General features: G+C 37.7%; 1 protein-coding gene across 1 annotated transcript; it reads left to right on the top strand.

Moving 5' to 3' along the window:
• Positions 1–29: 29 nt before the first annotated feature.
• LOC138329772 (DNA polymerase delta catalytic subunit-like) lies at positions 30–27,917 on the top strand. The gene is made up of 20 exons (XM_069277063.1): positions 30–137; positions 511–614; positions 1,134–1,243; positions 1,446–1,562; positions 2,096–2,268; positions 2,751–2,844; positions 3,225–3,393; positions 4,648–4,892; positions 6,557–6,723; positions 7,391–7,636; positions 8,590–8,700; positions 9,388–9,579; positions 11,819–11,907; positions 12,205–12,321; positions 13,923–14,036; positions 14,390–14,537; positions 25,786–25,918; positions 26,159–26,269; positions 26,750–26,903; positions 27,185–27,917. The coding sequence occupies exons 2-20, from the start codon at positions 577–579 to the stop codon at positions 27,279–27,281; spliced, it is 2,625 nt and encodes an 874-aa protein (XP_069133164.1). The 5' UTR covers positions 30–137; positions 511–576; the 3' UTR covers positions 27,282–27,917.

Here is a 27,917-nt window from a genome sequence, read left to right on the forward strand (position 1 = left end):
GTATGTCAAGGAAATATTCGACGACAGAGCCCACTCTCAACACAGTAGCCTAACGTTACTAAACGTAATCTCGCGAGAAAATGTAAACGAGATTTTCAAACTCCCGCGTTTTCACGATCAATAATAAATAAGGGAAGGTAAGCATATTTCTTATTACTAAATGAACAATGTATATAACATTAAATGTTCTACTGCCTTAAATTTTAGAAAACAGAGATTAAGTAACTCATTTCAAATGTTTAGATACGATACTGAAGAAGACTTCTCTGTAATACTGAATGTAAACTTTCATTTTCACTTCGTTAAACGTTAAGCCTATAACGTTAAGTCCTAAATTTATTCAATCAATGTATACGCCTATTAGGCCTACTGAATTCATTTAATGAAGTGGTTGTTGTTGTTAAGAATTTTTATTGTTTCTACACGAAGGTTATTTTGTTTAATTGTTAATGAGTTTTCTCAAACTAATTAAAACTTGTCGAATACAGTATGTAGTATTTTCCATTGCAGTTTTGTACATGCAGCAGTATTACTAATTACTGTATGGCACAGGACACACATTGAAGGGACACAGTCATGGATATAAGGAAGGGGCCACCAGCAAAGAAACCCAGGTACTAATTATGTCAAATTAAAGGAGTGGGTCAGTGTGGTTTGCACAGTGCTATAGTCTCTGTAACTCAGCTGACGGAGCATACTTCTTTGGCTCAGTTGGTAGAGCCATAGTTGTTTTTTTCACATCGGAAACCCATTTTGGTTCAATTCTTGTCAGCTAAGGTACTTGTACTAATTTCCCTAGCTGTTTTTCTACACAAACAAATAACTAGCTATGTTTGGAAAACAGTCAAAACACAAGAAGATATTTGCTCTTTCTTGGGCATGTGGAAGGACTTGTAAATGTTAATGTAGTTTGAAAATTGGTTCTTTATAATGATTTTTTGAGTCCATGCTGAGTGACTGAATGGGGCTCTGCAGGGCTGTCTCGGCTTAAAAAGCAAACACAAATGAATTTTTGAAATTATAGATTAAAGTGTTCAAATCATAATGTCAGTACAATATATATAGGGAACTCAGAAATACATGTAGCGGTATATCTTCAAAAAGAACATGTACACCGTTGATACTCGTTTCAGAAATGATTTTGATGATGACGATGGAGCAGGTTTTGAGGATGATCTGGCTTTGTATGATGAAATGGAAAGTGAAATGAAGGGAGATGTAGATATGGCAGATGTTGTTGCAGGTATAGACAAAAAGGCAGGAAGGATCATGGTAAAGTCCTAAAAACAATGCTATAGTCCGGAAAACAAGGTTATAGCCTTGAAACAATAAAACATTAATAAAATGATAAAATGGCCTTTAAATTCACTTGATTTAACAGAGGTGCATTTAATTATGAGTGATAACAAATCCTTGAATATGACTTTCTTACGTTTCTGTTATAGGAGATGGTCCTGACAATGTAGCCACAAGTACAAAGTGGTCACGCCCCCCAGCTCCTGCACTTAACCCCAAGTCTGATTCGGTGACCTTTCAGCAGATGGACGTGGATTACTATATTGGTAAGTCTTTATTCCTTGTGTTAACAAGAACACTCTACATTTGATTTCACTGTCTAGTTCAGAGTTTTATTGTTTAGTCTTACAAAAGTAAAAGACTTACAAATTGTGTTTAACATGAAGCTGGTGAGATCGACATAACACTTCGATTCATCTGAGTATTTACTTCGATTCATCTGAGTATTTAAACTCCGTCTACTGGGATATACATTGAAAACTTCAGTTCAAAGAAAATGGTCTTCTGAGTTAAAAAGTTTTGAGTTTAATAACAATGCTCAACTTAAAATAAGGTTTGAGCTTGATTACATATGTGGTATGACTTCTGTTATAATTTTCATTTGACAAGTAAGTTCTCTGATTACAACAGACAATATTATTATTTGTATGATTACAACAGACAATATCATTATTTGTATTACAGAGGAATCTTTGAGGAAACTTAAATAGATAGTGTTGGTCAACTTACATAAATAAAAAACATAAACAATCGATAACAGCCTGAAACAGAATTTTAATGTGACGTTTTGTTTGCCCAGGTAAACATTTGCCGGGGATGCCTGGCTCCACGAATGGTCCAGTCCCAATCATCAGGATGTACGGCGTGACGATGGAAGGAAACAGTGTTCTCGCTCACATCCACGGATTTGCACCATATTTCTTCGTGCCTGCTCAACCAGGCTTTAAAAGTCAGGACTGTGATACTTTTAGGGTAAAAACTCCATTGTTTGGGCAGTTATCTACAATAGGTTTAACATCACAAGTTAACAGCTTCCGTCAAATTACCCGTCATTCATTAATAATCGATCTATGAAGTCTTTGGAATATTACATTGAATTTCAAAAAAGAACAATTTTCTTCCAAATTTAGATTCAACTGGTGCTTATATTACTGACAGTAAAGCTCATAATATGTTATTCAATAACACTCTCAGCTGGCTTCAAAATCAGTAATTCTCATTGTTTTCTGTGACAATATCAAATCTCAACTAAAGAGATGAATTTTGTCATATTTTGGATGTGATTTAATATCAAGATCATTGCCACAGAATTGTTTATGTTGAGCATAAAGATTTGAAATATTTGTCTTTACCTTGTGATTAAGTTGTAAGTTTGAAGCCTTTGTGGCTGAAATAGAGTATCTATTATGGTTCTCAAACAATAGCAATGATAAATTGTGACGATCTTGTTACAGAACTCCCTGGACACAGTAGTGATGAAGGACCTGAGATCTAACCGAGAGGGCCTACAGAGTGCTGTACTGGCCGTCGACATGGTCAGCAGGGAAAGTGAGCTACTACTGAATCAATTAGATGTACAATTTCTATACTGGTTCTGAACTGATTTTAGTGTTATACAGTACTGTATGGATCAGATACCATTGAGCTACCACCATATCAAATTTGATTAGAAGTTTTACAAACTAGATAGTGTGAGGGTTCATATTGAAAGGAGCTTCGAAGTCGCCAGTTTAGTAACTACATAATATAAAATGTAAGATATGGTATTATGTTCATAGCCCACCATTAATACCATTATGATAGTCCTTGATGTCTAGAAATGTCAAACTGAAGAGATATATGTGTTTGAAAAAAAAGTTATTAAAATATGTGTAGTTGTACACATACTGAAGTATTATAATATTAGTTGACTATGTGTGTAATTCTAGGTATATATGGTTACCATGGCAACAGAAAAATTCCATTCCTGAAGATCACAGTAGCCTTACCCCGTTTGATTGCACCGGCTAAGAGGCTACTGGAGCAGGGCTTTACCTGTCCGGGATATCTACAGCATGGCTTTCTGTCATACGAAAGTAACATCGACTTTGAAGTGCGGTAAGGAAATCTACTTTGAATGATTAGTAAGGGAATCAGCTTTAGGCCAAACAAAATTAATTCTTAGTTTCTCAGGCCCCGTTGCATCGACATTTACCCCCTGCACCAACGTTTTTTATGCGCCATAACTTAAAATTAAAATCGAAACCGCCGCATCGAACGCTCCCCAAATTTCCATTCGAACTCGCCCGAAATTTCCATTCGAAAACGCACCCGGAAATTGGCTCCAATTGTAGTATGCACCTTTCATTTCCGGTAAAAAATGGCTGCCGATGTCAGCATTTGCTCAAAACGGAATGTTTACTCCCAGGATTATGTATTTTCAACTGGTCAAAACGGAATGTTTACTCCCAGGATTATGTATTTTCAACTGGTTTTCTTTGGATATAGTGACGATTGAGATATTTAAAAGCTATTCTTAAAGACTGAGTAAGAATTTACATTTTCTACACGTGTTTTCATTGATTTTCATGTCCTTCAAGTGAGAAAAAAATAAAATGTTATCTGCCCCATTTGTTTTCAGAGAAATAAAAAATAAAAAAATATTCCCGCCGCCCGCACTGACTTTTTAAAAAAGTGGCCTGAGAAACTAACAATTCATTTTTTTTGGCCTTAGTAATGAAATATACTTGGGAGGTTTAGTAAAGAAATTGAATTTTAATTTGGTAAGGAAATATACACATGATGTTTAGTAAAGGAATTTAATTCAATTTTGTAAGGAAATAAACTGATCTTTAGTTAGAAATTTTGATATAAAGGAAACACTGAAAAATAAACCTTGAAGTTTGGTAAAGAAATTTCCTTGAGTAAAGTGTTATCTCCCGCATGTTGACAGAGTTTTCACTATTTCACATTAAAGTATGGGAGAAAAAGAATCTTACATGGGTCTCAGGTTGACAGGAGTATCCCAACCTTTATGAAAGATTTTAACCATCAGCCCTCGGCAAGCCTCGGGTTGATTACCAAAATCTTTCACTTGGGTTGAGATATCTCTGTCTACTTGACAGACCCATGTAAGATTCTATGAATCTGTATTTGTAAGGTAAGCATTTGATAGGTAGTCTCAAAAAGTCTTCTTAATATGATTCTGATGCTTATATGCTTTTTATGATGCATGTTTCATTTTGGAGAGGACCTCTATAGGCTTTGCCTGTTGTCTAATCCATTTAGCAATACAATAATATAATATCTTTCTCTGTAATTCCTGTATAACTTGTATTGATTAATAAAATATTTTGAAATGAAATGTTTCAGTTTTATGGTGGACAGTGATGTAGTGGGTTGTAACTGGATCGAAGTTCCTGCCAAAAAGTATCAGCTACGTCACCGAAATAATACATCCAATGCGGACATCCGCCACCCAGCACACACGTCACGCTGTCAGATAGAACTGGATGTATCCTGGGAAGATTTCGTGTCGCATGTCCCCGAAGGAGAGTGGTCAAAAGTGGCCCCATTAAGGATCCTTAGTTATGATATAGAATGTGCTGGTAGGAAAGGTGAGCGGACATGTTACTGTATCTTGTTATAGAAGTAATAGGACTGAGGTATCTTAATAAACAGCTGTGGTGAAATTTGTTTAGACAATAATAAAAATTTATCATTAATCATGCGATGCATAAAATAGTTATTGATATTAGATTTATTAACAGAGCAATTTTGTATGTTTGATCAATATACAGAGGACTCCACATAATCGAATAACGGTTATTTGAATATTTCGATTATTTGCATAAAATTCTGCGGTCCCAATTTTTTCCTTCTTTATCTTTGTTTTTCGACTCCGTGTATTTGCACAGACTTTTACATGACCTCCAGTTATTTGAATAAAATATTTGGGAAATTCTAAAAATAAAATCGAATATTTTTCAATATATTTTTAGCGAAATTCGCCAATATATGTTTCAAGATACTTCGCTTTTACTAGAAATCATCATGGTGACAGAACGTTATCGTATGGCTTGTTATTTTATGCATGAATCTGCAAAGGTATTCGACGCTGTTACGATTTACATCAGCAGCTGTTGATCATAAATTTAGTATAATCACTGACTCAAACATCTAATTAAAGCATTTGCACTTTCAAATATGTTTATTTATTAACGTAACGTACCTTAGTTCGCGATCGGTTGGGGAAACCATGCTTCCTTACAACAATCGCCACTCATGAGTAGTCTCGTTCAACCAGAGTCTTGTTGACTACGACAGATATGTGCGTATCAAGCATCTCATTGAACGAGACATAAAAGCATGCAAAGTCGGCGTGCAATGACTACCGCAAGTTTCGTACAGTATGTAGGATACAAAAGATAGTTGCTACGCTGTTTCATTGCTACTTGAATATGCATTAATTTCTGAAATGTTATCAAGCTATTCGCCGTATAGATCAACTATACAGGGAGAATTCTCAAAACACATTTAGGTCCAGTGAACGCATGGCTTCACCTGCCGCCATTTTCGAATTCATACACATGTGTAAAAACAACACTACTAGTTGATCGGCACTTTGAAGTTTAATCACGATCGTATGTTCACTTTGCCAGGCAAATTTATGTAAATTTGTTTATTATTTAGGTTCAGAATTATAGACACAAATTCAATCCAGTTTAGTTATTGCATTTGATATCGATCGTTTAGCAGCTGTTTCTCTAATATTCAAGTGTTGATCTAACGTAAACAAGAATCTAATATTGGAATATTTTTTGTTATTAAACAATTAAATCGATTTACAACTTTGAAACTAATTACTTGTAGTTCGTTTTAAGTGTAAATAATTGACATATTTATCAAGTAAACGAAACGATATCTATTTGCCTGTTCACATACATATGTGTGAGGTCAATGAAGATGCAAAATGTCATCTCTGCCTATTCGAATACTCCGGTTATTTGCATATTTTCTTCTGGAAAATAACTTATTCAAATAAGCGGAATCCTCTGTAGTTAATGTTAATTACAAACTTCTCAGCAGTTGCTTACAGAAAACAAACAAGTTTAATCATAATTTTCAGGTCAATGCTTCAACTAACAAATGTCATTATTAGATTTTAGTATAAAAGATACTTTTATATTATCTGGTTGATATATTCATAAGGTGCACAGTAAAGTGATTTTAAGAAAAAGGAAAGATTTGATATATTGTTCTCATTCTTGAACTTTGACAGGAATCTTCCCGGAGCCTGATAAGGACCCTGTGATTCAGATAGCCAACATGGTGATCCGGCAGGGCGACCACGAACCGTTCATCAGGAATGTATTCACACTTAACACATGTGCTCCAGTCATAGGGTCACAGGTCATCTGTCACATGAAGGAGGCTAATATGTTAGAAGTATGTATCACAGACAAGTTTAAAGGTCATCTGTCACACGGAGGCCATCATGGTAGGGGTATATGTATAACATCATGTATGAAGTGTATGTTTGAAATCAAGGTTCTCTTTACACCAGATAATACTGAAGGGGTATTATGTAGCTTATTGTTGTTCTGTAGCTGTGCCTATCACATTTTGAGACCTACCCAAAACCTCTATTGCTTTCTACGAGAGATGGATCCTGATAGCATCACTGATTATAATTTACAGAATTTTCATTATACGGAAATGGGCTGCGTTTGTACGAGAGGTGGATCCTGATATCATCACTGGTTATAACATACAGAATTTGTTTTATACAGAAATGGGCCGCGTATACAGAAATGGGCCGCGTTTGTACGAGAGGTGGATCCTGATATCATCACTAGCTATAATATACAGAATTTGTATTATACAGGAATGGGCTGCGTTTGTACAAGAGGTGGATCCTGATATCATCACTAGCTATAACATACAGAATTTGTATTTTACAGAAATGGGCCGCGTTTGTACGAGAGGTGGATCCTGATATCATCACTGGTTATAACATATAGAATTTGTTTTATACAGAAATGGGCTGCGTTTGTACGAGAGGTGGATCCTGATATCATCACTGGTTATAACATACAGAATTTTTATTATACAGAAATGGGCCGCGTTTGTACGAGAGGTGGATCCTGATATCATCACTGGTTATAACATACAGAATTTTGACACACCCTACCTCATCAACAGGGCCAACCATCTAAAAGTGAAGGATTTCACATTCATGGGGCGTATCCGCGACATCAAATCTGTCATCAAGGAATCAACATTTCAGAGTAAACAGATGGGTAAACGTGAGAACAAAGTGGTGAACATGGAGGGCCGCACTCAGTTAGATCTCTTCCAGGTTAGTTGTGGAATGTTTGGTTCCGACAAGGACTCTGCAGGATTATACAGCAGTGTTGTCTTCTGGCAATGAACACAATTTTCATTTTGAGGGTGTACTATAGATTTGAATATAATGAATAGGAAAAAGCATATGTACATTATCATTTCTCAGCATCGACCAGGAGAAATATCCTTGAAAAATAGTTGAACAGTAAAACATGTTTATAACGTACACACTTACAATGAATTCATGGTTCAGATAATGTAGTAATTTTCATTCCTTGTGAAGGTTCCCATGAAATATCTGCATTATCTGTATAATGAACTATGCTTATAACAAAGTGATTTTGTTGTTCCTCAGAGGTATCCTCTGATAAAGAATATACTTGGATTTTTATGTTGAGCATAGGTTTGTTCAATACGGTTACTTTGTGTTTTATATCTATATATACAGCATACACTATATCTTATTAAAATAATATACATGTAATATTTTACATTTATTTTTCAGGAAATTTAACAGTATTGAGAGCAATGACAAGTGTAGAATATATACAACATGGACTTTGGTCCATTGTCTGTTCCATACTAAAATCTGAGTTTATTCGTTGTAATTAGTTATTTCTAACATCTTCTTGTATTCTATGTGATAGTTATACTTGGAGTTACTCCCCACCACTATTTCCCAAATCACACTGAAAAAACCACTGTCAGAAAACAAACCACGTCCAGGAGACAAATCTTTTAATGGTCATATTACTTACAAAACGTAATCACCATTCTTGACACAACCTCTACCAAAAACAAAGCAGAGGTTCATTAAAACCTTGTTTTACTGTATAGATACTTTTTCTAGTAACGATTTGTCACTCAGATTATAGGTCCCTGGAATTAGAAGGTGTTAACTGATTGCTTAATTACGGCACTGTTTGTATACCCTGTCTTGTAACAGTTTATGAATCTCTATTTCAGATTGTTCTGAGAGACTACAAGCTACGCTCATACTCACTGAATGCTGTTTCCTTCCATTTTCTACAAGAACAGAAGGAAGATGTACAACATTCCATCATCACAGATCTACAAGTAAGTTGATGTGACAACTTTTCTTTAGTCTGAAGGGTATAATTACTTATAAATGACCAAGCATCTCTTTAGTAAATTGGTAACCATTTAATTTTCCTAAGATACAAATTTTTGGGTAATTTCACTAGAAAGCTCAAACTCGAATGCAATGTTTTCACGAAAAACTGTTTACAGCCGTGCTACCCCAACTGAGAACGACGCTTGTATATAAACCCCTACCGCTCTGCCGCTGACTTGTATCGATGTATTGAATGGGTATAGCTAGTTATTTATAGACTCGAGAACTGTCGCCAATCCACAGGTAAATCGCGGGCGCTCTGGCTGCGTAAGCTGTACCAAACATAATCGTTATTGTTACCAATACCGTAAAAACTTGTGTAACTTATACACCAGTGTACTTTGCACATGTATTTTTTCTTAGGGCTGAAAATACTGAAAAAAATCTAGTGTAAGACATAAAACATATACATCAATGCCAGACTGCCAGTGAGAATTCTACATTCCTGATTATGTTGTATACACAGATATAAAGTTACAGAGTTTTGTGATCAGGTTGTACTGGTAACATTTAAAGTGAGCTACAACTCTTTGTATATAAATAGCTGTGTAAAAACATGTGAAGTGTACAAAGTCTGATTACCAAATTAGGTTCCATTATGTGTCTATTAATGCTGTATGACTTTTCAGAATGGCACTGACCAGACCAGACGCCGCTTGGCTGTATACTGTCTGAAAGACGCCATATTACCGCTCCGTCTCCTGGACAAACTTATGTGTGTGATCAACTATATAGAGATGGCGAGAGTTACCGGCGTACCCCTACCCTACCTGTTGTCTCGCGGACAGCAGATCAAAGTCATATCACAGCTGCTGAGAAAGGTAATATATAGGTTAGGATAGCAGACATCCCTTTCTCCCATACTTGACAGGGTTATCCCGCAGTTGCTAGGAGGGTTATCCCGCAGTTGCTAGGGAAAAGATACCATATTTTTGCGCGTTTAGTGCGCACTCGTGTATAGTGCGCAGGTACGTTTTTGCGTTTCATTTTGGGGGAAAAACATTTCCAAAAAAAACCCTCATTTTTGTGTCTTCGTTCAAAATGTTTTGCATTGCCTCCAAACACTCTTGAAGAACAAAATCAAACGGTTCTTATTGTTTATCAGTGCTAAAAACAACCTTCTGATTAATAACATAACTATTGTGTATCTGATAGGCATTTAGATTTAATCATTATCCAAGATGTTAGCTGGAAAGCCGACCGAGTAGGCTAATCGACCACAGGTGGCCGCCATATTTGAGTACTGACTGCACACTTCCGCCATATTTGAGTACTGACTGCACACTTCCGTATTCTCAATTATTTCAATAAGTGTTGAAATCAGGTTGAGATTTTACAGAACCATTTCAAAAGATGGTAATAAGAGTAATTTTTACAGTCATGCTGTCATTTATAGTGCGGATTGGTCAGTGTTAATGTTAGAAGGTTTTAGTTTCGTATTTAATTTGCTGGCTCTGCATGTGGCCATTAATACACTCACTTCAGTAAACATTTGCAAGTTCAAAAGTTTTCACATGCTGGAGAAACATATTTATATAAGGTAATCTGTTTAATGTGACGAATCAATTACACACATATATTTCGTTTCAAGCTCCAGACTATAATCATTTAGCCATTTAGATTTGGAGATACCTTACTGGAGATTCACGATCGTAACATGTGTCCGGTCATAAACACATGTGCTCCCAAAATGGACTTCCAAGGAATTAAAGATAGAAATTTCAAGTGATGTTTTCCTTTTGATAGAAATTTCAAGTGATGTTTTCCTTTTATATTGAATATATGCATTGATCAAAGTATTTAATCATAACCCTATCACAACAACATGTACAAAATGTTACTGCACACTTTAGCTAGGACCTGCCGGTCGGTGATCATGAGGCCATGCCTTGTATCTGTGTATAGTGCGCACCCCAATTTTTCACTTGTAAATTTATGGGGGAAAAAGTACGCACTATATGCGCATAAATACGATAACTGTCTTTTACGGGGGTAGGGAAAAGACAGCTCACAGGCGCTAGACAGTGAAGTCATCAATACATGTGGCGACCATTTTTACGCACATCGACATTCATATCAACTGAATTTTCACCATTTCTCGTTAAAGTATGGGAGAAAAAGAATCTTGCATGGGCCTGTCAGGTGGACAGGGGTATCTCAACTCTCGTGAAGGATTTTGACCATCAACCCTCGGCAAGCCTTGGGTTGACCAGCCAAAATCTTTCACTCGGGTTGAGATATCCCTGTCCACCTAACAGACCCATATAAGATTCTATAAATCTTTAACACATAGGTTAGGAAAACAGACAGACGTCCCTACCGGCAACATTCTCAAGTGTTTGGTGTTAATATCGAACAAGATACCAAAACAACATGGGTAAAGTATGATACACCGTCTATTGATTGTGATGTGATATTTATGAGGTTGCAATCTGTCGAAGGTGGGACTAATCAGCAGTAAATTGTTGAAACCCTCATATTGGATGGAATCAAATTTAAGTTTTATGAATTATAGTGATAGAAGGCCTTAAAGATGCTCCACCACTGACAGAGCATAAATGAAATTCTTCATTTGAACAATGATTGGTGTTTAATTTTGTATATATATTTCTAATTAACACAAAAAATAATAATAAATAATTTGTTTCGCCTTTGGTGCATGTGCAATCAGTACTTCATTCCATATAGGATATAGTGACACAGATTTTTTTCGGGATGCAATTAATTATTTTTCATATTTTTAACTTGAAGTAAAATTAGAAGCTCAAACTTTTCAATGGTGGTAATGGTGTAAAGTAAGTAACTTTTGTAGCTGAAGAAAAGTACTAAATCGTCTGCTCCTGTTTTTGATAGTGAAAATATACCATTTGTCAGCGGTGGAGCATCTTTAAAATACAAACACTTCTAAATATGTACATATTCTGTCTTTTCATATTACAGATTTACCTCCCTTGTGGGTAGGTATCGATTATCATATCATTATTTTGTGATCAAAATATTGATGTTAAGTTCCCAAACACATATATAGAATACATTTTCTGATATTGTTTGACTTTGCAGGCCAAGGAACAGGACTTAGTACTGCCCACACAGAAGATTGAAGTCGGTGATGAATATGAGGGAGCAACAGTCATAGAACCTGTAAAGGGGTAAATATCTCTTCTCGTTAGATTGTGTTAGCAAAGAGGTTATATTGTCATGGGTAACTCATTCATTGGTTTTAACTAATTAAGGATAACCCATTCTCCCACCAGTCACTGGTTTGTCACTGGTTTTAGCCTTGAGAGATTTCTCTGTCAACCACTAGGGTATAACAGATTGCATGAGCTAACCTTCTGAACCTGAACTTTCGGTAAAACAATGATGTGATGTCATGACTTTATGCTGTGTAACTGTGGCGTACATTGTTGATGACATCAACTATAGTTGCTTTGGGTTTGTTTTAGATACTACAACATGCCGATAGCCACATTAGATTTCTCCTCGCTGTATCCCTCCATTATGATGGCTCACAACCTGTGTTACACAACACTACTCAGTCAGAACGCCATCACCAAAGAAGGGTAAGTCTACTATATAAAATGAACTGCTATTGTGACAGCAAATCTCCTTTGATGTTTAAGTAGCATTTTAGTCGTACAGTCATTTCTGGTTATAGTTTGACCCCAGACCAGATATATGATCAATGTAATAACTGTCTCCTTGTAGTTTGACCCCAGACCAGATATGAGATCGATGTAATTACTGTCTCCTTATGGTTTGACCCAAGACCAGATATGAGATCAATGTAATTGCTGTCTCCTTGTAGTTTGACCTCAGACCAGATATGAGATAAATATAATTACTGTCTCCTTGTAGTTTGACCCCAGACCAGATATGATATCAATGTAATAACTGTCTCCTTGTAGTTTGACCCCAGACCAGATATGAGATAAATATAATTACTGTCTCCCTGTAGTTTGACCTTAGACAAGATATGAGATCAATGTAATTACTGTCTCCTTGAAGTTTGACCCCAGACCAGATATGAGATCAATGTAATTACTGTCTCTTTGTAGTTTGACTCCAGACCAGATATGAGATAAAATGTAATTACTGTCTGCTTGTAGTTTGACTCCAGACCAAATATGAGATAAATGTAATTACTGTCTCCTTGTAGTTTGACCCCAGACCAGATATGAGATCAATGTAATTACTGTCTCCTTGTAGTTTGACCCCAGACCAGATATGAGATAAATGTAATTACTGTCTCTTTGTAGTTTGACTCCAGACCAGATATGAGATAAATGTAATTACTGTCTCTTTGTAGTTTGACTCCAGACCAGATATGAGATCAATGTAATTAATGTCCCCTTGTAGTTTGACCCCAGACCAGATATGAGATCAATGTAATTACTGTCTCCTTGTAGTTTGACTCCAGACCAGATATGAGATCAATGTAATTACTGTCTCCTTGTAGTTTGACTCCAGACCAGATATGAGATCAATGTAATTAACTGTCTCCTTGTAGTTTGACCCAGACCAGATATGAGATCAATGTAATTACTGTCTCCTTGTAGTTTGACTCCAGACCAGATATGAGATCAATGTAATTAATGTCCCCTTGTAGTTTGACCCCAGACCAGATATGAGATCAATGTAATTACTGTCTCCTTGTAGTTTGACCCCAGACCAGATATGAGATCAATGTAATTACTGTCTCCTTGTAGTTTGACCCCAGACCAGATATGAGATCAATGTAATTACTGTCTCCTTGTAGTTTGACCCCAGACCAGATATGAGATCAATGTAATTACTGTCTCCTTGTAGTTTGACCCCAGACCAGATATGAGATCAATGTAATTACTGTCTCCTTGTAGTTTGACTCCAGACCAGATATGAGATAAATGTAATTACTGTCTCCTTGTAGTTTGACTCCAGACCAGACCAGAGATGAGATCAATGTAATTACTGTCTCCTTGTAGTTTGACCCCAGACCAGATATGAGATCAATGTAATTACTGTCTCCTTGTAGTTTGACCCCAGACCAGATATGAGATCAATGTAATTACTGTCTCCTTGTAGTTTGACTCCAGACCAGATATGAGATCAATGTAATTAATGTCTCCTTGTAGTTTGACCCCAGACCAGATATGAGATAAATGTAATTACTGTCTCCTTGTAGTTTGACTCCAGACCAGTACATCAAGACCCCCTCAGGAAACCTGTTCATTAAAGCCAAGCACAGGAAAGGACTCCTACCAGAAATTCTGGAGCATCTACTTGGTGCTAGGAAAAAGTAAGTTGTAATAGAAATTGTGTCATTAGCACAGTTTATGAAACATTACATGGCATGATGATATGATAAAAACGAGAAATAAGTAAAGAAACATACAAGATTTAGACTTAATAATTATGATGGATAAAAACTAATTTGTAACTCTAAAACATCAATTAATTATTATAAGCAAACACTACTTTCATCACTGATAAATGAGCTCGATTTTCATTAGGCAAAACATTACATTAAAAGATATGTATCTTTCTAGCAATGAACATTATTGTCTATTTACTTGATATGATGCGAGTAGGGTGTAATACTTCAGAGTTTATAGACACTCCTTCTGTTACATGTTGCTTAACTTTTTCCAGAGCTAAAGCTGATCTAAAAAAAGAGACAGACCCTTTCAAAAAGAAAGTGTTAGATGGCCGTCAGCTTGCTCTGAAGATCAGTGCTAATTCTGTATATGGATTTACTGGAGCTCAGGTGGGCAAGCTGCCCTGTCTAGAGATATCACAGGTAATAATTTACTGGGACTCAGGTGGGCAAGCTGCCCTGTCTAGAGATATCACAGGTAATAATTTACTGGGGCTCAGGTGGGCAAGCTGCCCTGTCTAGAGATATCACAGGTAATAATTTACTGGGACTGCGGTGGGCAAGCTGCCCTGTCTAGAGATATCACAGGTAATAATTTACTGGGACTGCGGTGGGCAAGCTGACCTGTCTAGAGATATCACAGGTAATAATTTACTGGGACTCAGGTGGGCAAGCTGCCCTGTCTAGAGATATCACAGGTAATAATTTACTGGGACTCCGGTGGGCAGCTCGGTGGGCAAGCTGCCCTGTCTAGAGATATCACAGGTAATAATTTACTGGGACTCGGTGGACTCGGTGGGCAAGCTGCCCTGTCTAGAGATATCACAGGTAATAATTTACTGGGACTCCGGTGGGCAAGCTGCCCTGTCTAGAGATATCACAGGTAATAATTTACTGGGGCTCAGGTGGGCAAGCTGCCCTGTCTAGAGATATCACAGGTAATAATTTACTGGGACTGCGGTGGGCAAGCTGCCCTGTCTAGAGATATCACAGGTAATAATTTACTGGGACTCAGGTGGGCAAGCTGCCCTGTCTAGAGATATCACAGGTAATAATTTACTGGGGCTCAGGTGGGCAAGCTGCCCTGTCTAGAGATATCACAGGTAATAATTTACTGGGACTCAGGTGGGCAAGCTGCCCTGTCTAGAGATATCACAGGTAATAATTTACTGGGACTCAGGTGGGCAAGCTGACCTGTCTAGAGATATCACAGGTAATAATTTACTGGGACTCTGGTGGGCAAGCTGCCCTGTCTAGAGATATCACAGGTAATAATTTACTGGGACTCTGGTGGGCAAGCTGACCTGTCTAGAGATATCACAGGTAATAATTTACTGGGACTCAGGTGGGCAAGCTGCCCTGTCTAGAGATATCACAGGTAATAATTTACTGGGACTCTGGTGGGCAAGCTGCCCTGTCTAGAGATATCACAGGTAATAATTTACTGGGGCTCAGGTGGGCAAGCTGCCCTGTCTAGAGATATCACAGGTAATAATTTACTTGGGCTCAGGTGGGCAAGCTGCCCTGTCTAGAGATATCACAGGTAATAATTTACTGGGCTCAGGTGGGCAAGCTGCCCTGTCTAGAGATATCACAGGTAATAATTTACTGGGACTGCGGTGGGCAAGCTGCCCTGTCTAGAGATATCACAGGTAATAATTTACTGGGACTCAGGTGGGCAAGCTGCCCTGTCTAGAGATATCACAGGTAATAATTTACTGGGACTCCGGTGGGCAAGCTGCCCTGTCTAGAGATATCACAGGTAATAATTTACTGGGACTGCGGTGGGCAAGCTGCCCTGTCTAGAGATATCACAGGTAATAATTTACTGGGACTGCGGTGGGCAAGCTGCCCTGTCTAGAGATATCACAGGTAATAATTTACTGGGACTCAGGTGGGCAAGCTGCCCTGTCTAGAGATATCACAGGTAATAATTTACTGGGACTCCGGTGGGCAAGCTGCCCTGTCTAGAGATATCACAGGTAATAATTTACTGGGACTCCGGTGGGCAAGCTGCCCTGTCTAGAGATATCACAGGTAATAATTTACTGGGACTCAGGTGGGCAAGCTGCCCTGTCTAGAGATATCACAGGTAATAATTTACTGGGGCTCAGGTGGGCAAGCTGCCCTGTCTAGAGATATCACAGGTAATAATTTACTGGGACTCAGGTGGGCAAGCTGCCCTGTCTAGAGATATCACAGGTAATAATTTACTGGGACTCAGGTGGGCAAGCTGCCCTGTCTAGAGATATCACAGGTAATAATTTACTGGGGCTCAGGTGGGCAAGCTGCCCTGTCTAGAGATATCACAGGTAATAATTTACTGGGACTCCGGTGGGCAAGCTGCCCTGTCTAGAGATATCACAGGTAATAATTTACTGGGACTCCGGTGGGCAAGCTGCCCTGTCTAGAGATATCACAGGTAATAATTTACTGGGACTGCGGTGGGCAAGCTGCCCTGTCTAGAGATATCACAGGTAATAATTTACTGGGACTGCGGTGGGCAAGCTGCCCTGTCTAGAGATATCACAGACAGGTAATAATTTACTGGGACTCAGGTGGGCAAGCTGCCCTGTCTAGAGATATCACAGGTAATAATTTACTGGGGCTCAGGTGGGCAAGCTGCCCTGTCTAGAGATATCACAGGTAATAATTTACTGGGACTGCGGTGGGCAAGCTGCCCTGTCTAGAGATATCACAGGTAATAATTTACTGGGGCTCAGGTGGGCAAGCTGCCCTGTCTAGAGATATCACAGGTAATAATTTACTGGGCTCAGGTGGGCAAGCTGCCCTGTCTAGAGATATCACAGGTAATAATTTACTGGGGCTCAGGTGGGCAAGCTGCCCTGTCTAGAGATATCACAGGTAATAATTTACTGGGACTCCGGTGGGCAAGCTGCCCTGTCTAGAGATATCACAGGTAATAATTTACTGGGCTCAGGTGGGCAAGCTGCCCTGTCTAGAGATATCACAGGTAATAATTTACTGGGACTGCGCGGTGGGCAAGCTGCCCTGTCTAGAGATATCACAGGTAATAATTTACTGGGCTCAGGTGGGCAAGCTGCCCTGTCTAGAGATATCACAGGTAATAATTTACTGGGACTCAGGTGGGCAAGCTGCCCTGTCTAGAGATATCACAGGTAATAATTTACTGGGGCTCAGGTGGGCAAGCTGCCCTGTCTAGAGATATCACAGGTAATAATTTACTGGGACTCAGGTGGGCAAGCTGCCCTGTCTAGAGATATCACAGGTAATAATTTACTGGGGCTCAGGTGGGCAAGCTGCCCTGTCTAGAGATATCACAGGTAATAATTTACTGGGACTCCGGTGGGCAAGCTGCCCTGTCTAGAGATATCACAGGTAATAATTTACTGGGGCTCAGGTGGGCAAGCTGCCCTGTCTAGAGATATCACAGGTAATAATTTACTGGGACTCGGTGGGCAAGCTGCCCTGTCTAGAGATATCACAGGTAATAATTTACTGGGCTCAGGTGGGCAAGCTGCCCTGTCTAGAGATATCACAGGTAATAATTTACTGGGGCTCAGGTGGGCAAGCTGCCCTGTCTAGAGATATCACAGGTAATAATTTACTGGGACTCTGGTGGGCAAGCTGCCCTGTCTAGAGATATCACAGGTAATAATTTACTGGGGCTCAGGTGGGCAAGCTGCCCTGTCTAGAGATATCACAGGTAATAATTTACTGGGGCTCAGGTGGGCAAGCTGCCCTGTCTAGAGATATCACAGGTAATAATTTACTGGGGCTCAGGTGGGCAAGCTGCCCTGTCTAGAGATATCACAGGTAATAATTTACTGGGACTCAGCGGTGGGCAAGCTGCCCTGTCTAGAGATATCACAGGTAATAATTTACTGGGCTCAGGTGGGCAAGCTGCCCTGTCTAGAGATATCACAGGTAATAATTTACTGGGACTCGGTGGGCAAGCTGCCCTGTCTAGAGATATCACAGGTAATAATTTACTGGGCTCAGGTGGGCAAGCTGCCCTGTCTAGAGATATCACAGGTAATAATTTACTGGGGCTCAGGTGGGCAAGCTGCCCTGTCTAGAGATTTCACAGGTAATAATTTACTGGGGCTCAGGTGGGCAAGCTGCCCTGTCTAGAGATATCACAGGTAATAATTTACTGGGGCTCAGGTGGGCAAGCTGCCCTGTCTAGAGATATCACAGGTAATAATTTACTGGGACTCGGTGGGCAAGCTGCCCTGTCTAGAGATATCACAGGTAATAATTTACTGGGGCTCAGGTGGGCAAGCTGCCCTGTCTAGAGATATCACAGGTAATAATTTACTGGGGCTCAGGTGGGCAAGCTGCCCTGTCTAGAGATATCACAGGTAATAATTTACTGGGACTCCGGTGGGCAAGCTGCCCTGTCTAGAGATATCACAGGTAATAATTTACTGGGGCTCAGGTGGGCAAGCTGCCCTGTCTAGAGATATCACAGGTAATAATTTACTGGGGCTCAGGTGGGCAAGCTGCCCTGTCTAGAGATATCACAGGTAATAATTTACTCTGGGGCTCAGGTGGGCAAGCTGCCCTGTCTAGAGATATCACAGGTAATAATTTACTGGGACTCAGGTGGGCAAGCTGCCCTGTCTAGAGATATCACAGGTAATAATTTACTGGGGCTCAGGTGGGCAAGCTGCCCTGTCTAGAGATATCACAGGTAATAATTTACTGGGGCTCAGGTGGGCAAGCTGCCCTGTCTAGAGATATCACAGGTAATAATTTACTGGGACCTCAGGTGGGCAAGCTGCCCTGTCTAGAGATATCACAGGTAATAATTTACTGGGGCTCAGGTGGGCAAGCTGCCCTGTCTAGAGATATCACAGGTAATAATTTACTGGGGCACAGGTGGGCAAGCTGCCCTGTCTAGAGATATCATACAGGTAATAATTTACTGCCAAGGGCTCAGGTGGGCAAGCTGCCCTGTCTAGAGATATCACAGGTAATAATTTACTGGGGCTCAGGTGGGCAAGCTTGCCCTGTCTAGAGATATCACAGGTAATTAATTTACTGGGGCACAGGTGGGACACAGGGCAATGAGCACATGGTAATATTTAAACTAGAAGCAGCCAATTTTATCTCGGCGAAATTTGTTAGTCCCATCAAACTAGAATTTGAAAAAGGTAGGTGTAGTGTATATCTAGTTAGAAGTGTTCAGGACTTGTAATGACATTCTGTTTGAAGACCAATCATTCTATGATTCTCTAAATATGAAAATTAATTAATAACATTTGCCTTAAATGCAATAGCTGTATATTTTGTCCAATTTTGAATATTATATTCCTCGGTTAGTATTATGTACATAAAAAAAACGGATTCAAAGAATATGTATTTGCTTGGTTTCAGATTTCACAGAAAATGCTTATATACGGAAAAAGTAACTTAGTTAGTAAAGACTTTTTGACAGCTGAGTGTTGTACTATCAACAGCTGGTGTACTGCCTCCATATGTCGTGGCTATTGTTTGAATACTAAACCATCCCTGAAGATCCCATTGTTTGTACCAGTGTGGTTCCTCTAATGTGTATGTGAGTATTGACACCAGTGCTAATACAATCATACCTTGTTTCAGGTTTACTTTCCCTATCTACTCATCAACAAGAAACGGTACGCTGGACTGTACTGACACTGTAATAATACCTGTTAAACTGTAGATTGACACTGTAGGTATAGAGACCGTGGTATTGACTAGTTTGGCCAACCTGTATTTGTGACAACCTGTCTATAGATGACTTGCCTTTTGACAGGTAAGTGTGAATGTGCGTGACATGTAATAGTCCGATAGTGGCCAACCTTATCGAACACCTGTCTACAGATGATTTATTGACAGTAAGTGTGAAGTGAGACGTGACAATTGTCCGATAGCGGCAACCTCATTTTAGAGTGTGCTAAGATGATTCTTATTGAGGTAAGTGTGAAGTGAAGTGTACGTGACAATATATCCCGATAGTGGCCAACCTCATCTGTACACCTGTCTACAGATTTATTGACAGGTCCCTGTGAAGTGAGGCTGTGACAAGGTCCGATAGTGTAAACCTTATTGAAGCGTGTGACCTTATTTGGCTGTGACATGAATAGTCCAATAGAGACCTCCCGTGTACTTGAACTGTAGTCTGTGCTTCGCCTTTGTTGGTGAGAGCGCTTCTGATCCAAGTCATCACTATTTTTAACTTTGTTTTTTTTCTCAGGGACCCCAAAGGAGCTGTGAATGCCAAACTATTTCATTCTGATATTATTGTGTAAATGCAGGATAGACATATCACAGCTGGTCATCACCAAAATGAGGAACTCACAATTATACTGATGATGAGTACTAGTAAAACAGGTGACACGTAGAACTGGCACACTGTAAATAAATATAGTGTAAAGAGAATTTGTTCTGTAGTGTCAAAATGATAATTTATTAGGTCACCTTACCATACTGATGGCCGTTAAAATTGAAAAATTTTTATTTTATAACTAGGATAAAGTGTAAAGAGACCCTGGCATGTGCTCCAAAGCTAGCTAGGAGACATCGAGTTGTTATTGATCATCGCAGCAGCTTAAGAAGACAGCAGCCTATAAATATTGAGGTGGTAAAATAACTCCTTAAGAATATTTTAGATGATTAATGAAACTATGAATGATAAATACAGTGCCTGAACCGTTTAACGTTCCCAAAAATTTGCGTTTCGTTTGCGTTTGCGTTATTTCCGTTTAGCAATCGTTTAGCGTTAGCAATCGTTTATCGTTAATCACTTATCGTTTGCGTTAGAATCGTTAATCGTTACTGTTGCGTTAGTAATCGTTTGCGTTAAAAATGATACGTTAGCAGGACACCCCATGTTTAAAGCTAACGTTAGCCACTAAAAATAGAACTTGTTGAGATGCTTTGACGATCCGGATATGATATTATATTTACCGCTATGTAGAAGCGATTAAAGAACATTTGTATTTTTAAATGATGAAAAAAAAAATGAATATTGTAAGTGTGTGACTCATGTGCATTTTTTATATCTCTTGATGATGTATATACTGTTTGTGTGTACGATAGATGTGTTGAAATTAAAATCAGTACAGTAACAAGATCGCATACATGACCCGTTTTCGACCCCTATACCCGTTCGACAACGTTTGAAAATACTCGTGTAATACTTTAAATGACATTTCAAAACTTCGTGTGATTATTACGGCTTTTTTTGATTATTATTATCAGAAACATATATCTTATATATGAATGTATTTTACTATGATTTCTTGAAAAGCATTTTCTGCATTAACGAAAATTGTCTTACAGAATATTAATGTCAAAAGCATCATTTTACAAATGAATATTGTAGACGACTGATTGATACACAAGAAAATAGCTAAAACAGATAATAAAAATATAAAAAAAGTTCTGATGAGACACGTGCATAATATTTGTTCTTGTTGATTTATGAAACATGTACGAAAAACGCAACAAAAAATGACTTTGATTTTTGAAATTTAAATTCGTGAACTTTGTAAAAATCATTAATATGACGAGTTTGAACACACGGGGAATAGGTGAGATTTGGCATTTACACATGTACATATTTTTTAAACGCAAAGTTAATTTACATTATATGAAAATGGAATAAAATGACGACTTAGAAAATGTTTTTTGTTAAGCAATGTACGAGTATACACAACTAATGTAGAACACGTGTAAGAATTGAACTGTGCAGTGGAAACGTTATACATTGTAAGCCTTCACACATACTGTATTACGCGTGTCAAATCAGGCACAGATATACGTTTAAGCTTAAAATATCAATAAAAACTGGACAGTCATGGGCACCTTCTCACATGTGTTGGTTGTATTTGTACCTGGAATCTTTTCAATTCCCAGCATGACGCGCACGGGTATTTTACCTGTACAGTATATAGGTCACGACTGGTGTTACCTTGTGTCGACCCCCTGTAGCTGACGGGCGGAGTTTGACCTGTAATTAACACCTTCTTGGGAGGGAGATTAACTTTATACCCAACTTACCTGTGCCCCGTGCAAATGTACACTGTGACAGTACATTATTTCAATTTTTCGTATTTATATATGTACTTCTGTCGTATTTTCAAAGTTTTGATGTGTGCAATATGCTTTCTTATATTTATACGTTGGAATGAATTAGCTTACACTTAAATACATTGTATGAAAAATTAATTTGTTAAACTGTAAATTGAAGAGTTGCTTGGTGAAATGTGATCAAATAACTATATTTCTTACACCAGTTATGAATATACGTCTATTAATTGTAAATTTGTCGCAATGCAATTTTACAGTATTTTCAGTGTGCATACATGTATGCATGTGATCACTATCTTCATCGTCGTTGTCATCAATGATTATGTATAATTGACTTAATTTGAATATAAATAACTGGAAGTGAAATGATTTTCATTCTTCATCTGTTTATTATATGCATGAACTGAAAAAACTGAAAATGAGAGAACTGCAAATGGCGAAACACGAATTCAAATGTTCAATCTTTTTAGTAGCTGTGATGCGCCGGCTGTATATTTTGTAGAGTGTGACATTTGCATTTGTAAATGTACATGTACGACCCTAAAATCGATGAACTTGAGTCTTATATTTTGTAGAGCTTTTATGAATGCACACCCTAGTAATATATGAGCGTGTAATCCGTTATGTGAAAAAATATTCCGAGAATACAATTTTTGTGATGATAAGCGTGGTGTCAAGAGACTTTCGACGATTTGTAAAAACCCTGAAACTTGTGATTGATGCGGGAAACACTATAGATGTTAAATTATTACCATTGTTGAGTTATGAAACATCGATAATAGAAATCAAACATATAGATGAAATTTGATTTACAGCATTTTAAATGTGTTTGTGTGAAAATGTTTCCATTTAAAGTACATTTGTACCAGTATGACGATCGCTTCACTAAAGTTTATGAGATTGTGACGGTAATATTATCAATAAAGTGTTGTGAGTGTAACAATTTGTTTGACTATTTCTTAAAATGTCGGACAAATATGACACTTATAAATAATACAATTCTCAACTTTAACATACGGTGTGTACAAGTAAGTTGTAAACGTACGTGTGAAGTGTGATGAACTACTGTATCGAGTACAGAACTTGTTTGACTACATGTGTTTTTAGATTGTGTGATTACTTGTGTATTTTTCATAGAGTGTGAAAACTTGACTTACATTTTGTACATGGAAACTTGACTGCATTTGTACTGTCGTCTTTGACTTCTTCTGTGTCCATTGTTTTGTGATCGAAACTTGACTTATTTTGTAGTTTATATGAAATGTTGACTGATATTTTACAAACTTAGTTTAATCCCGAACATACTCCAGTTTTTCTTGTACTTTCGTTTGTATTTCAAAACATCAAGATCCGTAATTTATTTATTTACCGTCAAGCCGTGTCCGTGATTATAACAATGGTATTTCCGGTTTATCATAGAGTGCCGATCGTTTTTGCGTTTTGCATTAATCGTTAATCGTTAGCCGGTATTGCGTTAATCGTTTATCGTTAATCGTTAATCAACTCGTAATCGTTAGCGTTAGCAATCGTTAGAGTTAGCTAACGGACGACGATTTTTTTGCGTTGCTTTGCGTTAGGTTGGGAACGTTAAAAACGGTTCAGGTACTGTATTGATATTGATGACTCATTCCTTTCTCTTGATGACATTGTATTTGTCCTATGTTTTAAAATACAGTGTGTTGACCTTTGACTTTTTGACTTGTTTACTTTTTCACCCATGTAGAACATATATATGGTATTGACATGTGACCTATCTCTTTGTCTGATAGGACCCTCTATATATGGTACTGACCTTTGACCTATACGCTTTGTCTGATGTAGGACCCTATATATGGTATGAACTTTGACCTATCCCCTTTGTCTGACCAATTAATTCCCTTGATATGGTACTGACCTTTGACCTATACTTTTTGTCTGATGTAGGTACCCTATATACAGTACGCTGATGAACTTTGACCTATACCCTTTTTGTCTGATGTAGGACCCTATATATGTATGTGCTCGAGAACAACATCCCTATCGACACACAGTATTACTTTAGAACCAGCTGTCCAAACCTTTACTCCGGATATTTGAACCTATTCTCGGGGAGAAGAAAGCTGAATCTGAACTCTTACGTGAGTTGTATCTACTTATAAAAAACGATCTGTAGATAATATGTTTTTGTAATATTGAATTTTACAATGCTTTAACGAAAAGATTATTCAATTTATGACTCAGTTTTTCGTTTTTGAAAATTTAATGTAGTACTATCAAAAAAGAGAAAAAGAATATGATACAACATATAAAGATTTTTGTCCACCGCCGACGGACCATAAATGATATTTTTGAACAACAATTGTGTTTATCGTGTATGTGAGTATTGACATGTTTAATTAACAAAAAAATAATATACAATAATTTTCAGGTTTGATTACTTTTGGTGCATGCGCAGTCAGAACTTCATTCTATATAGAACATAGTAATTTTTTAGAATTTTTTTGGATGCAATTAATTATTTTTAATGTTTTTATCTTGAAGTAAAATTAGAAGCTCTAAAGACAATGGTAGTAATGGTTAAAGTAAGTAACTTTTGTAACTGAAGAAAAATAGTCCGAAATGTCTGAACCTGTCAACACCTTTTGATATGAAAATTGACAAAGTGTGAAGTTTGTCAGCGTGGACATAGTCCTTTAAGAAGTGTGGCCATATGATATGATCAAATTCTACAGATGATCATATTTTACTAGGTGGTGACCATACCCGGACTAAAACCATGGTAACAGCCATTGGGGGTCCTCATGGCGTTCGCCACAAGAAAGAGAAATGTATCGGATGTAAAACAGTTCTCTGATGATAGTGAGTGTCACTACACCTTTTATCTGGTCAATTTTTTTCTGTAGGTGACCCCAAAGTATCATTTATTAGGTAGCTATACACCTTATCACTGAGATAAAATACATATTTGTAATCATAACTATAGATAAATACATTACATATTTGAAACCATCACAGATAAAATACATATTTGAAACCAGTCACTTAGATAAAAGACATATTTGTAACCATCACTTAGATAAAATACATAATTTGTAATCATCACTTAGATAAAATTTATGTGACCTAAACCCTTTGTCTGATGTAGGACCTATGTTTAATACTGATCTTTGACCTATACCTTTTGTCTGATGTAGGACCCTCGATATGGTACTGACTTTTGACCTATACCCTTTGTCTGATGTAGTTCCCTATATATGGTATTGACCTTTGACCTATCCCCTTTGTCTGATGTAGGACCCTATATATGGTATTGACCTTTGACCTATACCTTTTTGTCTGATGTAGGACCCTATATATGGTACTGACCTTTGACCTATACCTTTTTGTCTGATGTAGGACCCTATATATGGTACTGACCTTTGACCTATACCTTTTTGTCTGATGTAGGACCCTATATATGGTACTGACCTTTGACCTATACCCTTTTGTCTGATGTAGGACCCTATATATGGTACTGACCTTTGACCTATACCCTTTGTCTGATGTAGGACCCTATATATGGTACTGACCTTTGACCTATACCCTTTTGTCTGATGTAGGACCCTATATATGGTACTGACCTTTGACCTATACCCTTTGTCTGATGTAGGACCCTATATATGTGCTCGAGAACAACATCCCTATCGACACACAGTATTACTTGGAGAACCAGCTGTCCAAACCTCTACTCCGGATATTTGAACCTATTCTCGGGGAGAAGAAAGCTGAATCTGAACTCTTACGTGAGTTATATCTACTTAGATAAAAACTTATTTGCTGATCTGTAGATAATTTTTTGTAATATTGAATTTTATCAATTATTTTCAAAAGATTATTCAATTTATGGAGCCAATTTTCGTATGACTGCCTAATGTGCAAAATTTTAGTTTTGAAAAATTTAATAATAAATAAAAAAAGAATATAACATAACATACCTTTGAAGTGTGATATATGATATGATATGAAAAGTGATATTTTACCAGGTGGTGACCATACCCGGACTAAAACCATGGTAACGGCCAAGATTGGGGGCCTCATGGCATTCGCCACCAAGAAAGAGAAATGTATCGGATGTAAAACAGTTCTTGATGATAGTGAGTGTCTCCACCTTTTATCTGGTCAATTTATTACAGTTAGATGGTCATTTACAGATTAAACACCTTAATCCCACTTAGATAAAATGACATATTTGTAACCATATAATACAAACATACACGGTTCAACAAACAGAAATGAAATGGGAATTAGTCATCACAAAAAACAAATTGATAGTATGAAAAAATTTGAAATGGTATCAGGAATCTGTTATATCTTAGTTTAACCTTCATTGGCCATATTTCTTAGTGTAACCCTCATTGATCATTCACATGATAAAGTATTTGAGTGATGTCCTTTTTTAGGTAGTAATTAAATGCAATAAAATCACTCCTTGCCTTCGTTTGTTAACAAGACAGTTTATTGCTTAGATTTTAAATGTTTTTACTACAGATGTTTTAAGCTGACTGTCACAATAGTCCAACAACCTCTAGTGTCCAATTTATGACTTTTGACCAAATTTTTGTTGTGTTTGTTAGAGTCGGCCGTGTGTAAATATTGTAAACCTAAGGAATCAGGTCTGTACCAGAAGGAAGTCTCTCATCTTAACATGTTAGAGGAAAAGTTTTCTCGTCTTTGGACCCAGTGTCAACGATGTCAGGGTAGCCTTCACGAGGATGTGTTGTGTACGAGGTAAGTCAGACAGTCATCATGTTTCGTCCATTGTCGTCCACTGTGCGTAAACTTTTCACATTTTGAACTTCTTCTCAAGTTCTACCCCTGCGATTTAGCTCTGACCTGGCAGAAATGATCCTAACATGGTCTCGACAAAGTGCTTTCTGGTTGAACCCAAATTGAAGCAACCATGACACCATATTTAATTAATTTCCTACATGATTGTCTGTTGACCGCTTGGTGTTAAAAACATTTAGGTGTAATTATTGATGTTAACAGGATATCTTATTTCTTTACAGTCGAGATTGTCCAATATTCTATATGAGGAAAAAAGTACAAAAAGACCTTGCGGACCAGGACAAACTGATGCTCCGATTTGGTGTGCCTTCCTGGTGACAGCTTATCTGGAAATTTTGGTGATTAAATATTCATTTGATGACAGCAAATAGGAATATTTTTGCAAATCAGGATCGTGTGTTCTGCTACCAAACCATAAAACGTGCCTGTGATCTGTTACTGGACAATGAAATGTGCCAGTGATATGTTAGCAGACAATGAAATGTATTATGATCTGTTACCAGATAACGAAATCTGCCAGTGATCTGTTACCGGACAATGAAATGTGCCAGTGATCTGTTACTGGACAATGAAATGTGCCAGTGATCTGTTACTGGACAATGAAATGTGCCAGTGATATGTTAGGGGACAATGAAATGTAATCGTGATCAGTAAGCAAGTCATGAGAAGTGCTTTCGTTTGGTTATCTATTCATGAGATGTACAATTGATCTGTTATTGGATCATGAACTGTACCACTTGTCTGGTAATGTGCATTCTGTTAATATCGATTATCAGATGAACTAGTGTTTCTTTATTGGATCTTCAACTGTGCTAGTGTGCTGTTTATACTGGTTAATATTTTTGAATTAAATAAGAGAGTGAGAAAATAGAATGGATGAACATTCATGAATGGTAATTATGTCTGATACAAATTGAATGATGTGTAATAAAGTGCTCAAAATTGTTTCCTAAA

This window comes from Argopecten irradians, chromosome 8 (assembly GCF_041381155.1).
Source record: "Argopecten irradians isolate NY chromosome 8, Ai_NY, whole genome shotgun sequence".
Taxonomy (NCBI): Eukaryota; Metazoa; Mollusca; class Bivalvia; order Pectinida; family Pectinidae; genus Argopecten; species Argopecten irradians.

Coding starts and splice junctions, on each gene's coding strand:
- LOC138329772 (XM_069277063.1), top strand. CDS start 577: ATGGATATAAGGAAGGGGCCACCAGCAAAGAAACCCAG. Junction 1,563..2,095: donor GGACGTGGATTACTATATTG/GTAAGTCTTTAT, acceptor TTGTTTGCCCAG/GTAAACATTTGCCGGGGATG. Junction 3,394..4,647: donor AACATCGACTTTGAAGTGCG/GTAAGGAAATCT, acceptor GAAATGTTTCAG/TTTTATGGTGGACAGTGATG.